This window comes from Clarias gariepinus, chromosome 3 (assembly GCF_024256425.1).
Source record: "Clarias gariepinus isolate MV-2021 ecotype Netherlands chromosome 3, CGAR_prim_01v2, whole genome shotgun sequence".
NCBI classification, from domain to species: domain Eukaryota; kingdom Metazoa; phylum Chordata; class Actinopteri; order Siluriformes; family Clariidae; genus Clarias; species Clarias gariepinus.
Window position 1 is genome coordinate 17,865,688 of NC_071102.1, and position 17,984 is coordinate 17,883,671.

Sequence of the window (17,984 nt, forward strand, 5' to 3'; positions counted from 1 at the left end):
GCACCTCCAGGGTCCAGGGTTCGATTCCCGCCACAGGTCAAGAGTTTGCATGTTCTTGATGGAATTCCTCCAGGTCCCTCTTACTGTCCTAAGCCATGTAGAGTAGGCTAAAACTCCCAGTGCCAGGTGTTTCCAAATTGCTTGTAGTGTAGATCTGCGTGGGTGCGTGCTGCACCCTCTCCAGGGTGTACCCCACTAGTGCGTGAGTGAGAATTCTTAAAGGTCACCTATGATACCTATGGAATGGAACTTTTAAGTCATGTTTAAATGTTCAGATGTTTGAAACTTTCATCCTTGATTTGTCACTTTTCCTTTTTTGTATTGCCGAGGTTTAAACAAGCCAGTTAGATGTTACTCCTTTTGTGAGCTCACATAAGAAGTACCCCTCCCCCAGCTTGTCTCTCAGCTCTGTTGTTCTCTGTAGGGGTGTGGCTCAGCATGAGCTTATTGTACACTGTATTTCACCAGGAGCATTAATACACACACACACACACACACACACACACACACACACACACACACACACACACTTTGGGGGAGTCCTGACACCTGTGTTATCTTATTAGAGAAATAGTCACATGTGTCACTTTAACCAGAGAAGATTGAGAGTGTGTTTATTACCAGAGCTCTCCAATTGATCGGACCCGCCCACAAAAACGCAGTCAAACAGCAAAACAAGCTGGACACTAGGGTTCGCAACTTTTATTTTATTTTTTTCTGGCATGTAAAGTACAAATAATTAAATAATTCCATGAAAAAGTCCTCAAGCGTTTTTCAGCTGTAATCCCAGTAATAAATATCCTAAACTAAACAGAAAGATATATTTAATTTTTTTTCCTTTTGTTACATCGTTGGTTGTTTGGTTGTGTTTGGAACTATGAGATTTGACTTTTAGTCCTCGAACAATGATGTCAGAGGCTTTTTGTGGTTAATCCTTTTTTTTTGTATTATTGTACCATGAGAAATGGTGTACGAAGAACATTGCTAAGTAACTCTGAATCCCTTTCTAAATTAATCGATACAAAAATACAATTGGTTGAGAAACAGAGGAACCACCGACCCCGCCCTGCCCCGCCTCTCTGTCTCTTTCACTGCCCTGCTCCTGGAGTTCAGGCTTCATCTATTCAACCAGCTAGAGACCGAGGTTCTGCACGAGCATGCTCAAATACATCCCCCAGTCTCCTCCTCTTACTTCCACTCCTTCTATCTCCCCTCCCTTCCCTTCCTCCTGACTTTCCTGGGGGTCTGAATGTGGCTGGATAAAACAAGACTGTGATTAGAGCAAATAATCAAAAGGTTTTCATTTAACAAGACAAACAGAACACAGGCAGTAAAGGCATAACATCTAGAACACAGCATGTATGTTTACACGTTCAGTTAGTTTAATATAGCAGTGCATTCTTTGCCTATGGAGAACTTTTCCAAATTTTAATTCTAAAGCTGTTTTTTTTTATTCTATTTGTTCCCTTTTAGAAAGAAAGGAAAACATAAAAACAAAAAAAGAAAAGAAAAAAGCAAAAAACGGTGTATCCACATTTGGCAAAATTAAAGTTCGTTTAAACTTGCAAATATGAAATAAACCATAAATATACACAAAACATACTTTTATACGAGGCAATAATAATAATAATCATAATAATGAGAATAAATAGTTTTTAAGTTAACAATAAGTTAAAACTACAAGCTTAAAGTCGCCCAAATAATACAAGTTCGTTGGCGCTATATTGAATTTTTTTTTTGTTTAAATTATTTATGTTGCAACAAAAGCTACCACAGACTTTTACAAACACAACTGAGCACAGTTTGATTGAAACCAAAAAACCTAACTAATTCTAAAACCTGCATACACTGTAGGAACAGCAACTAATTTTAAATCATGGAAAAATAGAATAAATCGTACCCAATAAGCAACCAAAAGAAATATTCAACCCATGTATGTTCTCTATGGCAACGTCAACGACACGAATACGCTAAGTTAACATGTGATCCTGATATGTCAAAGAAATCAGTAAATTACAAAAAAAAAAAGAAAAAAAAAAGAAAAACGATAGTTTGAAATCGACATGGGCTAAACTGATGAAATATTCGACAGGATTCCTTTCACGGTATTTTTGCGAATTGCTCTTTTTCCGTACCACATCCGGCTGTTTCGCTTTACCACGCATGGTCAGAGCACTAAATCTGGGGCTAAGGAAGGGATAATGAACGTCATCCGAGATCAGAGCTCTTGGTGTTTGTTCGATTCCTTTAATGAATTCGTTAACACTTTTGTTTCTTTGTTTGTTTATTTGTTTCCTGTGTTGTTTATCACGTTTGATCCTTTTCGCTATTCTGCAAACCACTTTAATGTGATGTTTAATTTCTTTTTTAAAAAATATATATATCTTTTGTTCTGAGTCAATATAAAAACGACGCACATTGCACTTACTGTTCCATAGGAATTTTTTTTGTCTTTTTTTTAAACGATTTATTGTATTTTGTTGCTCAAGCGGTGCAGTATGTGTATTGTCTCTGGCTCTCTACTGTAGTTTCAGGGAGAGAGTGGGCCTGTGTGTGTATGCGTGGGCGTGTGTGTGGGGGGTGGGGATGAGGGGGGTGAGAATGGGGGCGGGGCAGAGATCGCTGGGATTGCTGGCTCACTAAGGGCTCTTACTTTTTCTCCAGATACTACCTCCCAAGTGCACTACACATCAGGCCCCGGGTCGGTCGCTCCCTAGCCTTCTTGGCACTACATGTGAAGTGAAGTCAAAAAACTGCGTAAGGCCTGTTACTAAGGCTTGAGATATTATTTCAAGGCGATCGTGCCTTTTTTTTATCAGCAAATACCCCATTCAACAGAGCGGGCTAAATTGGCTAGGAAATGTTTGCATGACAGGTTTTTGATGGGATTGAGTTGGAATTGAATAATATGTAAAGAAATGTGTTTTGTGGAAGCTTTCAGAGACACACACAGAGAGAGTGACGGAGCTCTGTGATGGAACGATGCATGGATTTACATTTAGGTGTAATGTGAGCGTGGAGAGGATGATGAGATCAGTGACAAAGCTGTGACTCCACAGTTAGCTAGTGCTTATATATAAAGCGCAAAATCAGCCGTGAAGGTTAAAGGTCAACTTCGGAACATGGTAACGCAATATTCATATCTGATATGTTTAAAAGCAGGTCAGGTCGTGCAGGGCCAAAGACTTGCACAAGGCAGATTCAGTAATTAGCAGATGACTAGGCCTTCAACACCTGGACTATGATATTAAATAATAATAATAATTATTACGGAGATAATAAATATTCTCGTAGCAGACGGTGATTATGGATTATGTGCTGTTGTGGTGATATGATGTACTGGAGGATATAAGTAGCCAGTTGTAAGCTCTGGTGTATCCTGTGTGAATATGGAAATTAAATCTGAATACGTTCTTTGGTGCTTTGAACACGGTCGGTACGGGCGATAGACTACCTCATGAAATAAATAAATAAATAAATAAATCGATGAGATGTTTGGATAGAAAAGTGCCACTATCGGTTTGCAGATATCGAGCCTTTGTGGAACAGAGTGCAGATCGTTCAGTAGCGTCTCCTCGCTCTACCGCAGGGTTTCACTGCACTGAAGCAACTTCTGAGAAACTTCTTTCATTCCTAATGCGTACATTTATCCGTCTCATTATTCAGATTTTTAGCATAATGCGAGCTTGCTTGCTTTTTTTTGTCGTTTTGTTTTTTATAATTATTTAATGATTTCACTGCACATACTGTACGTTTATTTAAGTCCCCAACGCTTCAGTCCCCTCCCGTACACCGCAGAGAGTCAGGCGCTCTCTCCCCTAAAAGCTGAAAAGTCGGAAAAAAAATAAAAGCCATGCGGTGAGTCCCAAAGGTTTCCACACTTTAAGAATCTGTAAAAATGTTGCACAAGGTCTTGTTTTTTTCTGTAGATATAAAAATATATTAATCTCTAATGTAATCCATATTTTCAAAGAGATCATTGTCCTCTTTGGCTAACACAGCGTTATCAAGAAAAAGCAAAATGTCATTCGGTTTAAATGCACATTATTTTTTTAAACCCTTCTCTTTCATTCTCATTAAATTCTCATGTTTGTTTATTTTTTTTGTTGTTGTTTTTTGTATTTTTGTATTTTTTTTACAGCAACGTCTCTCTCCCTGGAACAGTTGTTTTTATGGGCATTCGACTTTCTATTAGCAATGTGGGCATCATCGTTCAGTGCATCTTTTTAAAGGGGATTAATAAATATTCAGTGGAGGTGATTGAAGTGCTGATCATGTGACTGATCAGGTGACTCCGCCTTTAGATGAACACTGGAATGGAATATCTGGGCCGTGTTTCCATGAGGACCGGGTTAGGAGAAAGCAAAGCTTATCAGGTTGGGAGATAAGAAGGAGTGATTGCATTGGTGCATCGATCCAGAGGGTTGTTACATGGAGGAAGGGTAGCAGCGACTAAACCCTTCTCTCTGTGATCCTCATAAGGTTACACTTTGGACAAAAGTCCCTTTTATTTTTAAATTATTATTATTAAAGCGAAGCTGAAGCAGCCTCATGGTTCAGGTTTCGGTTCTGATGTTAAACTTTTGGAATTCGCTTGTTCTTATAGTACAAAGCGATTCGATTCTAGAAGTACCCCCTTGCCATTTTAAAAATAATTACGCAAACGTCCGCAAATGACCGCAAGTACACTGCCAGATTGCTCCCAGTGACAGCTGATCCAAACTATAGACACTAGAGTGGGGAAAAAAATACAGGGACATTTTTAGGTTACTTTGTGATCTCGGCTGTTGTTACGTTGAAGTGTGTGTGTGTGTGTGTGTGTGTTTGCTTGTATTGGTGATTGTGTCTATGATGCCTGTATGACTATGATGACCTTCTGATATTCCTCAGCCTTGTGTGTGCTGTTGCACACATTATTAATTTGGCTGTTGTATTTTGGACCTTTAACGGGGTAGGTACAGTGCCCTAAAGCTAGAATGCAACCATCGGTGAAACCAGGAAACCGTAATAAAAATTCTAGAAAATGCTTACATACTTGGCTATTATAACCACCTTGAATATTGAATATATATATATATATATATATATATATATATATATATATGAATGAGAGAACACTGTTTTTATTCTTTTTTTTTTCTTAAATCTAAAAAAATCCACTGATTCAAAATGCCTGAGTGTAAAAAAGTGACTACATGTTCTCCATAAACACAGGAGAGTTACCGGGGCAAGAATTTGGGTAAGTCGGTAATATATTTATATAAAAGATTAATTTTGTTCAGTGATGCTTCTAATTTGCCTGAATTAAACCGAAGCACTTAGCAAACATTCTGCGTCACATTCATTAAAACTGTGTGTCTTCCAAAACTGAAACGACCCCACCCTCTCACACGAGTTCCCATTTCTACTAATTCAATCCAGGCAAATGTAGGGAAGGATTCGCATGTCATGTAAAGAGAAACCAAAAAAAACTCATGTGTTTGTCATTTTTGGAAACTCTGGCTAAATGTGTGTGTGTGTGTGTGTGTGTGTGTGGGTGTGGGTGTGTGTGTGTGTGTGTGTGAGAGAGAGAGAGCGTTTTTCTGTAAGTGTGTGTTTGTGTGATGCGTGTGATAAATGTGTCAAAGAGAGACTTAGTCCAGGCCCATGTGGAGTGAATGTGCGTGGAAGCTTAGTACCCCTCCCCCTTTGATATAAAAGGGGTGGTAAAGGCCAGGCCACGCCCACCGAACCTTAAGCCTTGTGCTGCTTGCTGGTCTTGAAGGAGACCTGCAGCACACGGTCACCAAGGCGGTAACCATTAAGGCTAGCAATGGCCATAGCCGCCTCGTCGTAGTTGGTCATGGTGACGAAGCCGAAGCCTTTGCATTTGTTGGTGGTGAAGTCGCGGATGACCTTGACATTGGTGACGGCGCCGAACGGCCCGAAAAGCTGCCACAGGACGCTCTCGTCGGCCTCGGGAGAAAGGTTGTAGACAAAGATGCACCAGCCGGCGCCGGTGGGACCCGTCAAGTTTACGCCCGCTAGTGTGGTCATGCTGTCGATGGTAATGGGCGAGAACCTGGGGAAGAGAGATGGACAACTACCATGGGTGTCATTCTGAAGTTCCATGCCACATGCAGTTCACTACTTTCATACACATGCTCTTTCGCCACTTGATATCTATGCCTTCAGGGCTCGACTGCAGATCCTCATCTTCACTACCAGCTAGAAAAAAAATTAATAAAATAATAAAATAAGAACACTGCTTTGCTCTCTAAAACATGTTAACCCACATTCTCTGAGTATTTTAGTCAAATTCCCTGGTGAGCAAAGCCTCTGTAGAAACAGGACACAGGAATTACAATGTTCAACAGAAATCTTACGATACTGAGCAAAAACACAGAAACCTAGAGAGGGATGAAGGCAAAATAAATCAACAAAACTGGAGCCAACAGAAGAGACGCAAACGGAATCTGGTATGTCCATGCTGGTGGAAAAAAATGGACATTGAAGCAACTGAAACTGAAAGAAATTAAATGTTAGTTCAATAAAAAAATATCTAGAATTACAAATCGTTCAATCGAGTAATCAACCAAAAGAACAAAAACGATTCAACAAAGCCTGTCCAGAATGTCCTGCTGTGCCACAATGCACATTTTTACTTAGCCCCTTCTTTTTCTTTTTTTTTTTTTAATAAAAACAATTATTTATTTATTAGGCATACAGTGGCTGTGGAGTGCGGTCAATTTTTGCATTGCAAATCACCTAATTCAAGCTTAACTCAGCAGGGGGCATTCCGACCTCTTTGTTTGAGGCTGTTGTAGGCATGGATGCTTTTGAAAAAAAGACACCTCTTTTGGAAATTACCTCTTGACTCCGTAGGTGGCGTTTAGTAAATTGTCGAGTCTGCAATGCAAGAGGAAAAGTGAAGTAGGTGGAGACATTAGTAGTATGATCTGACAAACCAGAGAACAGGGTTTTTATTTTATCATGCAGCCTGTGCAGCCACTAGAGGGAGCGCTACAGAGATCTCGAGCTGGTGCAGCACAGGCCTCGTCAATTGACGCTGTACTTCCAGGGCCCCAGGCGATAGATCGGACACACTGCATGGTACGTGTTGGATGGATGTCTGTTAGGGGTTTCTTGTCGGACGTGTTGGGTCATTTCTCCCTCTAATGGCATGGCAGGACTGCATTTTAAAGTAAATGCCAGTAGAGAGGAACAGAGAGAGGTATTGGGTCGCAATTAGTACCTGAACCGCTGAGTCTGGTGGTGCAGGGGTCCGGTGTAACGGCGGGCGGCGGTCTGGTAGAGCTGGGTAAGCAGGGCCTGGCCTGTCTTCTGGCTAGGGTTGTTGGCAAACTTGACAGTGATTGGCTCTGCGGCGCCCAGGGGCTTCTGGCCGTTTAGGCCCTTGATGGCCTCCTCAGCCTCGTTCCGCTTGTCGAAGCGTATGAAGCCCACACCTCGTGATATGCCTGTTCCAACAGTATTTGGATCAACACAAGTATATGAATTTTTCACATAAGGAAAAAAGGCAAATTCCATCCATAACCTCACATACATGAAAATATGCATTTTGCAGTGAAGCAGTAAAGCTAAGGCTTGTACCTGTGACCTGGTCCACCAGGATGCGGGAGGTGATGATACGGCCATACTGGGAGAACAACTGCTCCATGTCCTTCTGGCTCATGGTCTTCGGTAGGCCGCTCACATAAAGGTTAGCGTCGCGGATGGAGGCTGAACTGGGTCTAGCGTAGGACACCTACAACACACCACACACGTGTAAGCAACATAATCTACAAGTCAAAGATGAGGTAATACGAAGCCTCCTGCCATTACTGTTTTTGTCTTTACACAAACTGGGTATGCATCTGTTTCTTTTTGGGTTCAGAAAGGGTTTCATCCGCCCACTCCCTTTCTTTCTCATCCTTCCTTTCTTCAGATCCAATGCTCTTAAGCAAGCACGCTCTAGTACCCTTATTAAGCACTCCAGCAGGACGCTTTCTAATTTCACTCCCTCTGGTCTCTAAAAATCCATTCCTGTACTCGCAGAAATAGAAAGCCCACCTAGGAGAGGATTTCTCATCCTGTGTCTCATGTTACAACATTCTAAGATCATTAATAAACGTAATTTAGATGGAATTAAATCAATCAATAAATCATGTAAATCATCTCACAGTCGTATTTAAACAGAATTTGTAAGTAAATGCAGGATGAGAGCAGATTTGTTTGTAAAAAAAACAATAGTGACAAATTAAAGGAAAATATAATGCACCGTGTCCCCTTAGTGGAGAAGGAAACTGAAAAAAAAAAATTATGCTAATGGCAGCATCTCGTCACCGTATCACGACGCAGATGAACACATGGAAGATTTCCAGTTAGACTCTCTATAGTCTCTCATAAGGCTCACTGAAGCTCAACTGGCTCAGCTGAACGGTTCCTTTTAATTTGCTTCAGGTCTGTATTTATTGATGAATTCGGGGCTGACTGAGGATGACTGTGATTGATGGTAGTACCACTGTGAGTGTGTGTTTTTGTGTGATAGAGAAATTGCCCCCTCCCTCTTCTCCCTGCCTTCTTTGTCTTCTCCCTCTGGGGGAAATCGCTCCTCTGGCAACCAACAAACCAAGTAAACAGCTTTACAATATGTCCAGCATCCCTGAAAGCTCACAAACGTAGACATTATTTTCACAACCTTCCATTTCCAGTAGATCTAGACCCACTCTTCTATTTTTTCAGCATTTTGTCATCATTCTTTATGTTGCTTTTATTATTATTATTATTATTATTATTATTATTTCACTCCATTTCCCGGATGTCCTTACATTCTTTATGTTCCCACATGTAGAACACTTAGGCTAATTGCTAGCTGGGTCTGAATGGCGTAGGCTCCCCGTCTGCATCATCTGTGTATGTATACATGTTGGGGGTGAGTATGACTAAGCAGCTGTATTGTTGGGGTCTGGGGTGTTATTGTTCAGCGTTTGGGTGAGTGTACGGTAGAGATTGGGCTGCCGGCTGGAAGGGCGGGGCGGGGTGTTTTATTAGAAGACTGGATTCTGCCCTATAATTAACCCTCTCCCTATCTCTCCCACACTACAGATGGTGCCTGCAGTCCATATGGCCTCTAATCCTGTCATTGGCATTCTGCTCGCAACGCTGCCTCCTATAGCCTTTACTCCTGCACCTCCTTCCCCTGCCTGCCTCCCCCTTCCTCCTCCCAGGTCCTCTCATCTCTCCAACAATGCCTTTTTGACATGGAAAATATGACATTTGCTTAGATTAAGGATTTGGATGCACTGTGCACACAAATGGTAAATGCCTCCTAACACGGCTGAAAAGAGCATCAGGAAAGAAAAAAATGGATATGTTAAGGATATTTTAAAATTAAATGCAATTCATAAAAAAAAAAATCTATTTTAGATAAATTTACAGTTCCGAACAGACGAATGAGGCTGTTAGCATGACGTAGGAACATATACCTGTATTTGTATGTGATAAAAAAAAAAGTAATTAAAAAAAATTATTATTAATAAATGATTAGAGATATTTAAGTTTTCTTCCTGGTAAATCTTCCTAGTTTTGTCCTCGATCTGCGTACCATCAGGTCGAGTTAAACCACTCCAAATTGTTTAATTTCTGCTTCTTAACCCCTCCTTCACCCGAGTCGAACCCTTTCCCCTATCCCCTACTGAATTTGGAGACAAAGAAAGCCCTAATTAGCCAAGATTGGAGGCAGATGGGGCTTCCTGCACTGATTTAGCACCCCCCTAGCCCCAAATGCCATGCACTGCACCTCCCTAATTACATTTCCATCACAATCACCTTTGCACACAGACCCTTTGCTTTCTGACCTCTGCTTTTTCGCCTCGCCCTCTCTTCTTTTCTTTTGCTCCCTTTGTGCCTGCTGTTGCCTTTTCTGCCCTCCGTCCCACCCTCTCTCCTCCCTCCCCTCTGTACCTTCTGTCACTTCCTCACTTTTGCCTCTTTCTTCCTACAGCCTGCCTGTCAGCGGGATGATGCAGGAGCGTGGGGTCAAGGTGCTCTTACCTTGATTGTTTTCGTTTGCAGCTTGAGACCGTTGAGCGTGTTGATGGCTTTGTCGGCATCGTTAGGGTCGACGTAGTTTACAAAGCCGTAGCCCAGGCTCTGACCTGTGACATAACAGAAAGCAGCGAGTTATAGGGGGACTGCGTGGCTTTATCATGGTGTTAATGATGTACTCTACTCTTATATCCGGTGATGGAAATAAAATGTGTATTTTTCAAAACACTTGGGATGTTTCTTTAAAAGTAGCTTTTGGGATCTTTCCTTCCTGTTTCCTACAAGCTAAGGAACGAATGTAAATTGAACAATATTTCTTTTATAAGATTTTGGAAACACCTTCAGTAACGTGTTTTTTCATATTTAAAAAATGAATTATTAAAATTTAAAAAAGGTAAGACTTGTCCTTTCATAAGCACACATGTGACATGTATCCAGGCTCAGACTGATAATAATAAGTCTATGATAAAATCCTTGCGTCACCTGTGATTTTGTCTCTGACCAGCTTGCATGACTCAATCTCTCCAATGCTGCCGAACAGGCTCTTGAACTCCTCCTGGGTCATGTTCTGAGGCAGGTAGTTGACAATCAGGTTGGTCTTGCTGTCATCTGTGGCACCATTGGTGCTGATGACCGGGCCGTTGGGCATGCTGGTTCCGCTCGGACCGTTGGACACCTGAGTTTCCATGGTGCTGATTATCTGTGGAGAAAAGAGAAATTAGAAAGAGCAGATACTGTATTATGTGTGTGGATATATATGATATAATGTATTTATCTGTATGTGTGACTGTAGGTGGGATTGTCTTTGCTACTGTCAGGGTGTGAACATTATTCTCTTAAGAACATTATTTAACTTCATGTAGTCTAATCTTATCTATTGTATATACATATATTTCTTCTATACAGTAAGTCTTTTCGCCCTGTTTGTTGTTTCTCTGGACGGGCTGAAGGACATGTCAGTGACTGAGGGTAAGTTAAAGCGCAATCCTGTCCTGTAGATGTTTGACCTGGTAACATTTGAAGAGAGGTTTTGAGGCTTTGCAAACTTTGAGTTGCCGGTAGCAAACACAGTGTGTGCAGTGAAAGTGCGCATTTATTCTGCATGTGCGTGGACGCATGTCTACTGTGGTTTGTCTGTTGCTCTGGACTACAGCGTGATGCTTAATTTAGCCTATGGGGAATTTTCGATGAGGAGATGTAGCCTGTGCTGGTCAGTCGTAATTAATCTTTTTCATTTGCTCCTTTCTTTTACAGGTGGAAAATCATCGTTTTCTTTTATTCTGTGCCTAGGTGTTTCCTATGCATTTATGTTAATGCCAGGATTTTTTTTCCTCCAATACTGGGTCAACATTATAAAATGTAACAGCACTGGTAGACCCTTGCTACAGTGCTGTGGTGGACCTGGGAGCTTCACTCACCTAGTTAACGGTGCACTTTTAATCTTTAATCTGTACAATCGATCACCTGAGATCCGCAGTCAGAACCATCACTGGAAATATCGCACTATTGTTAATCGTTAAAGCATTTATTCAGAGTAAACACATTGTAGATCAGATTGATTGATTGATCTGATCTGGAATCAGACTCACCAGCTCCATATTTTAAACCCCATCCCCTCAGTCTGTGTAGCGTCTCTTTCCCCTTTAGGTGTGGTCCGAGCCCTTGTTTTTCCCTTTCCATTTTCCTCTAATTCGTCTTTAACATTCTCCCCCATGGGAATCGTTTCTCCTCGACATGAGTCTTACCTCTACTCAGGTTGCCCAGGTAACAACTGCTTGACAACAGTTGCTATCGCCTGGCTTTATGACTTTTAGCAGTGTGTTTGTATGCATGAGTGTATATTTTAATTTGTGTTTGTATGTTTGTCACAGAAGAGAAATGCAAATGAAAGCGCCGGTTACGTCCGTTTAAGATCTTTATGGGTAAATGAAGAGAGCCTTCTTTGTCTGACAGAACGTCTCTCTCAGGCAAATTTACCCTGACAAGGGGAACACATCAGCAATGCAGATGTGAGCAGGTTATTTAGTCACTCACTCGTCGTCTATACCACTTAATCCTATTTTCAGGGTTATGGGGGGCCTGGAGCCTATCCCAGGAGACTTAGGGCACGAGGCGAGGTACACCCTGGACAGGGTGCCAATCCATTGCAGGGCACATGCACATACACACACCCACAAACTCATTATGGGCAATTTGGAAACGCCAGTTAGCCTAACATGCATATGTTTGGACTGTGGGAGGAAACCCGGAGTACCCGGAGGAATCCCACCAAGCACGGGGAGAACATGCAAACTCCATGCACACAGAGACGGGAATCGAGCCTGGCCAGGAATCCTGGAGGTGCAAGGCGACAGTGCTAACCACTACACCACCGTGCCGCCGTGAGCAGATTGAAGCTTAAGAATAAAACCTAGCAAACCTTAAACGAGACATAACTGCTGGCTCGACATGACAAAAAATCTTCCTGACCCCTAAATATCACCGTTTCCTGTCTGAAGTCGTTCAGAACTCCTACGAGCGCCAAGCTAGAGAACTGGAACGAGTCCGGACTAGACTGAAGTAAACGATCCCATGGCAGGCGCCAATCGCTGGCAACGAACGTGAAATGCTGAGTAACGTTCAGGCAGCTCGATCTGCCCTTAGGCTCCTGCTAGTGCCAAAACAAACCAGAGGAAGAAGAAGAAAAAGAAAAAAATAGATCTTTTCATCCACAAATGCCTGATTCACGCAGACAAGCCTACAGCAGGACAGGTTCACCCAAGACTACATTCCTCAGGAACCTGCATGCCATCAGTCTCACCTGCAGTGCCACACGGAGCACGCACCTTGTACTGGCCAAGCACGTTACACACAACACCAGCAGGCTTCAGGTTTCTGTACCTTCCTATTACTTAGGAAAGAGAGAGAGAGAGAGAGCACTTCGACTCGGCCTTGCATGCAGAGTGGCCTGTCTGCCTACCACGGGACCACGCCTGCAGCTTTTCGGCCGCACATCTGACCAGAAAAACCAATGTACGTCTAATTTATTGTTGTCCTTGCTAAATGAGGACACACCCATAGAATATATGGATATTGTTGTATATTTCAATATGACAACATTTTATTCACATAAATTTGATACATGTTAAGGAAAAATATTGAGCTTGTAAGTTTAAAAAAAAAAAATTTTTTATGAAGCATACTTATGAAATTACAGGTGACAAATATCCATCTGACGCACTCCGATGTCACTTCCGGGTCTTTCATGTGCTTACAGGAAGCCATTTTCTGAAAACAGCTACACTGCTGTGAGACTGATAGTTTTGCTGACCAAGCTGATTTACAGTCGATTGTGTTGTATTTAATCAGTATGTCTGTACAAGCAGCATCGCCTCAGCCATTAACTTAAAAAAAAGCTGAGTGGAAGTGAAAAGTTGTTTTTTTCTCTCTTATTTTTCAAATAAATTTTAAGTTCAAGGTTTCTTTTTTTTTGGAAAAAGCTTAGATGGCTATAACAGGCCATCTCAGTAACACTGATAACAGGATTATTTGCAACAAAAGGCATTAGCCACAATCTGACTGCAGCTTAGAGGATCTTAGTGGCAGCTGGAGAGCTACAGGACACCGAGTCACACACATCATCATTATCAAATACCACAAACACAGACGCACACACACACACGCACACACACACACATATAACATACATTATATTAAGTATATTAGAGAAATTTCACCATGTGCATGCCCAACGCTTGAGGTTTTGCAGCTACATGGAAACCTAATGCAATTTTCTGCAATAACAGACAAAAAAAGGGAGAGATGGCGCTGAGGAAATTGTATAGTGTGGCACGGTCCTGTCCTGTCTCTATCCAGAGTGCTGAAACACACTCAGCTCTGACACTCAGGGGCTCTGCCTGCTCCAAACACAGTTAAAAAAAACTGCTTTCAAAAAATATCTATTTATAATAAATAATAATAAATGTCCACCTTCGCTCTTTAATTTGGTCCCTCTACCGGAATCGCTTAAATCGTTATCCCCTCTCTGCTCTGATTGAACAAGGATCTGTGCACTCTTTAGGCATTCATAAAAAGCGAGGCCCTTTTGCGCTGAATAAACGTATTGACACGCACGAACAAAAGAGCCACCCGTTCCTCCTCGCACGCGCAGGCCGCGGCAGCGCTATGAATATTAATGTAAACACTAGCGCTTTGTGCTGTGGGCCTCTCCGGGAACAATGAGCACCACAAGTTTACATTTTTCAAAATCATTTTCCCAGAACAACAGCCTTAAACACAGACTCAGGAACATTAAGAGAAGAAGACTTGGGGTGTAATGTTATCCGGCCTAACCAGGCTCCTGAAGGCCGATCGACATGATGAGTGTCTTTTATGAGACCCGTCCCTGTGACTGTGTTAACATCGGCTTCCGGATCTTGACAGCTCTATAATAAGCTCCTTCTCACTGAGCTCCATCCTGCCAGCGTGCTGTGCTGGGTTTCGCTTACTACGTCCTTGTCCTTGAATTGTGGAAGAGAAGGTTATCTGACTCGACGCTTTTTATTTGCTTGGCACTGCGGTATGGAGAGCTTTCTGTGGGCTCGAGAGCTCTGATTTCATCAAAAACACCTTAATTATGATTCCTCTGGACAGGCTAAACCACTCGGTGAGGAATTTTTCAATGGCTGGATATGATAAGCGTTTCAAGGAGGTACACGGAGCGAGTGTGTTTCTATAAACACATAAGCATTCTTTGTTTAGCTCCTGATGTCAGCTTATTAACGTCCATTATCAGACTACAGACCAAAGCCCCTAACCTGTACTGTCGCCGGGGTGGCCGAGGCCCACCCTTTCACCATAGACACCTCCAGGCACCAGGCCACATGTCGTTACCTTTTGAATCTTAAGTTAACCAGAAATGAATGGATAATTGTACATTTTTTTTACAACAGAATGGCTGATTATTAATTGTAAATTAGGCTATTTTTTTTTTTTTGCTACGCCTCGCCTCAGTGTGTTTCTCTCTGATAAATACAGTGAAGTTTCGACACTGCCTTGGGTGAAGCTGGAACACTGAATAAGATCACACCGAGCATGCATCATGTATGAGATCAGATCATGTATCCGCTCAGTCAGGACTGAGATTTGTGCGCTGATGTCGCCTTCGAGTGAAGAAGCCACGCCCAAAATGCTAGCGTTCAGGGCCTGTGCGTATTGCACACATTTCTCATTCAGCTCAGCCACAGTGACAACAAAACCCTTAATGCTTTAGAATTCTGTAGGCCTGCGTCTCTCGCCGTGCGCTCCTGGATATCGATCTTGCTAAAAGCCCTTTAGGAATTTCTAAATGTCCAATTCAATCTGAGGCGACGGATGCGTAAAACCCCCCACCTTTCCTCCGAGTGACTCGACCCTTTCCTTCGCACCACTGCCCCTTTCCCCCTGTTCCTTTCTCTCTTGATGTCTCATTATTAGATTTCTGGTAAACGAATGCAGATTATTTGTGTTTTGTCTCAGAGATGTCCTGGTCTCGCTCAGAGACACGCAGTAGTGTGCGGCCTCGCAGCCTCCCAACGCCCTTCTGCCTCCTCAGCACATCTCTCTCTCCGCTCCTGCGGAATGGCCACTGAGCCATGTCGTCTGCAGGATCGAATGTCATTGGCACGAAAAAGGCTTAGCCATGAAGGAATTTCAAGTGTTTAGGAGCTAGCTGTAATCTCTGAGGGCAAAATAAATCGCAGGATGCAATGCTTTGTCGGAAATGTCGAGAGCGCGAGATGTAGCGTTGCGCATCCATGGATCACGTTTCTAAAACCCAGCGCTGCTCGTTAATCTTGTTTACACAATCCGCTTTAAGGGAATGTCAGCAAGCAAATGCCACGCTTTTCTCTCTCTCTCTCTCCCAATATTACATTAACATGCAAAAGCTGCGTATAAACAAGATTAATCCAAGTGGGATGTCAATTTCAAGCTATAATATTCTGAGAGAATGTTCTTTATTTAGCTTGATTTGTGCCCTGAGGATGCTCAAATTATTTTAGGTAAAAAATTGCTGGATTAGTAATATAACAATAATAATAATAATAATAAAATGTATATACGTACAGTAACCATTCTTGTATAAAGTGGATAGTGATGTAGCTCCTTCGATGTGCAGGTCGTCTTCAGGCTCGCTGGAAGGGTTTCTCTCTCTCTCTGTTTTTTGCTTTTTCTTTTAAACGTATGGCTTGGGTAAACACGTCGATTTCCGAAACAAAAAGAAAAAAAAAGAAAAAGGAAAAAAGAAGCTGGTCTTCAGGGATTCTCAGCCCGTGTGATTGTAGGTGTCCTCAAGCAGAGTGAAAATGAGGAGAAAGGGATTTTCTTCAGGATGATGATGAGGATGAGAGAGAGAGATTTCTCCCTGTGCGGCGTGGGCGATGGTTCGGAAATAAAAAAAAAAAAGAGAGAAGAGAAGCAGTGATCCCCAGTAGGGTGTGTCCAGAGGAGGGTGTTCTGGTTCTGTTGTCGTGTGTGCGTGTGTGCGTATATGTGTGTGTGTGTGTGCACGCGCACGCTAGTGTGTATGTGTATTTCCCAGCTCTTCACAGTCTCCTTCTGTGCCTCTGCTGCAATGTTCTTCTTTTATGTGTCCTTCTGCCAGTCAGAGGCGACCGCTGATTGGCTAATTGGGTAGGGAGGGCACTACACGGCAGCCATTGCAATGCGTCGCTCTCCTATTATCCCCTTCAGGAGAGATCACCAGGAGCCCCCCTCCACCTCCCACCTCCCACCCCTTCATCTCTTCACTCCTTCTCTTTGCCCTCCCTTTTCTTCCTGCTCCCCCTCCTACTCCACACACATGCAGAGATGGGTGAATAGAGCTCCACCTGCACCATCAGAACAGATGGGTGCAGAAAAGCATGGAGAAGCCATGTATTTCTCTCTCTTATCCTCTTCCTCCTTCTCTTATTCCATTTCATTACTTGTTTATTTTCCTTGGTCACTACCCAGCACCTTCGAATCCGTAACCCTTACCTCATCTCGTGTCCTTGGGTTTTTGGGAACATGTCTCTAATAAGAAAAGAAAACACAGGAGAGGTTTTTTATTTTATTTATTTATTTTCTATATTTGAATAACACAGTGATGGAGCTGTTTGTTGCTGGACTGCTAGAAGGAGAGTAAACAGTTACAGTAGACGAGGTTTAACGGAGTAACATCTAGTTTGATTTAAATCAAAATTATCACACAACCTCTGTGCTGGAAAACTGTTGAGTAATAGTCTGCTGCTCACACAGGCATAAATCCATCAGTGAATAAGAGTTTTTTTTTTTTTTATGTACAGCGTATATACACAAAAATCCCATCATCCGGGTGACGTTATGTGATGATGCTCTGTGATGAGAACGAAAGCAGTTCTTTACATGTGACTCATCACTTAAGGTTCTGGTTTCTTCTCACTGAAGCTACCTTGGTGTGTCCTTTTGTGAGAGAAATCATTTCTCAGTACAACATTAAATTACACTGTACCTGATGATATCCTGATTAAAGTAAGGACTTCACTTCAACATCTCACATGGCTGAGTCTAGACCTGGGTAACTGATCAACCCCAGATCATAACACTGTCTCCAGAGGCTTGTACAGTGGACACTATGCATGATGGGAGCATCGCTTCATGTCCTTCACTTCTTACCTTGACACGCCCATCACTCTGGAATAGGGTCAGTCTGGACTCATCAGGTCACATGACCTTTTTCCATTGTTTTAAAGTCCAGTATTTACGCTCCCTAACAAACTAAAGCCTCTATTAAACATAGCTCAGAATTTTTCCGGCCATTCTTTATGATGCAACTTCACCAGGAGTTTAAGTGATCTCCCTCACAGTCATTTATTTTGAAGGCTCTGAGTTGATTTCTTTGTTTGATGCAGGACAATAATCTCACGCTTCTGAAATGAGTTCTTTTCCAAATCAAATTCCAATCTTTTACTATTTGT

General features: G+C 42.2%; 1 protein-coding gene across 4 annotated transcripts; it reads right to left on the reverse strand.

The window, feature by feature from the left end:
- Positions 1 to 699: 699 nt before the first annotated feature.
- Positions 700 to 16,590, reverse strand: elavl3 (ELAV like neuron-specific RNA binding protein 3). 4 transcript variants are annotated; one of them, XM_053492188.1, is made up of 7 exons: positions 16,114 to 16,590; positions 10,513 to 10,729; positions 10,036 to 10,139; positions 7,594 to 7,747; positions 7,235 to 7,460; positions 6,850 to 6,888; positions 700 to 6,061 (listed from the first exon to the last, which is right to left on the reverse strand). In XM_053492188.1, exons 1-7 carry the CDS (start codon positions 16,120 to 16,122, stop codon positions 5,734 to 5,736), a joined length of 1,077 nt encoding a protein of 358 aa, XP_053348163.1. In that variant the 5' UTR covers positions 16,123 to 16,590; the 3' UTR covers positions 700 to 5,733. The 4 variants fall into 4 exon arrangements, with proteins under 4 accessions (XP_053348163.1, XP_053348162.1, XP_053348165.1 ...); XM_053492187.1 differs by having other exon boundaries at positions 700 to 6,082; XM_053492190.1 differs by lacking the exon at positions 6,850 to 6,888.
- Positions 16,591 to 17,984: the final 1,394 nt, after the last annotated feature.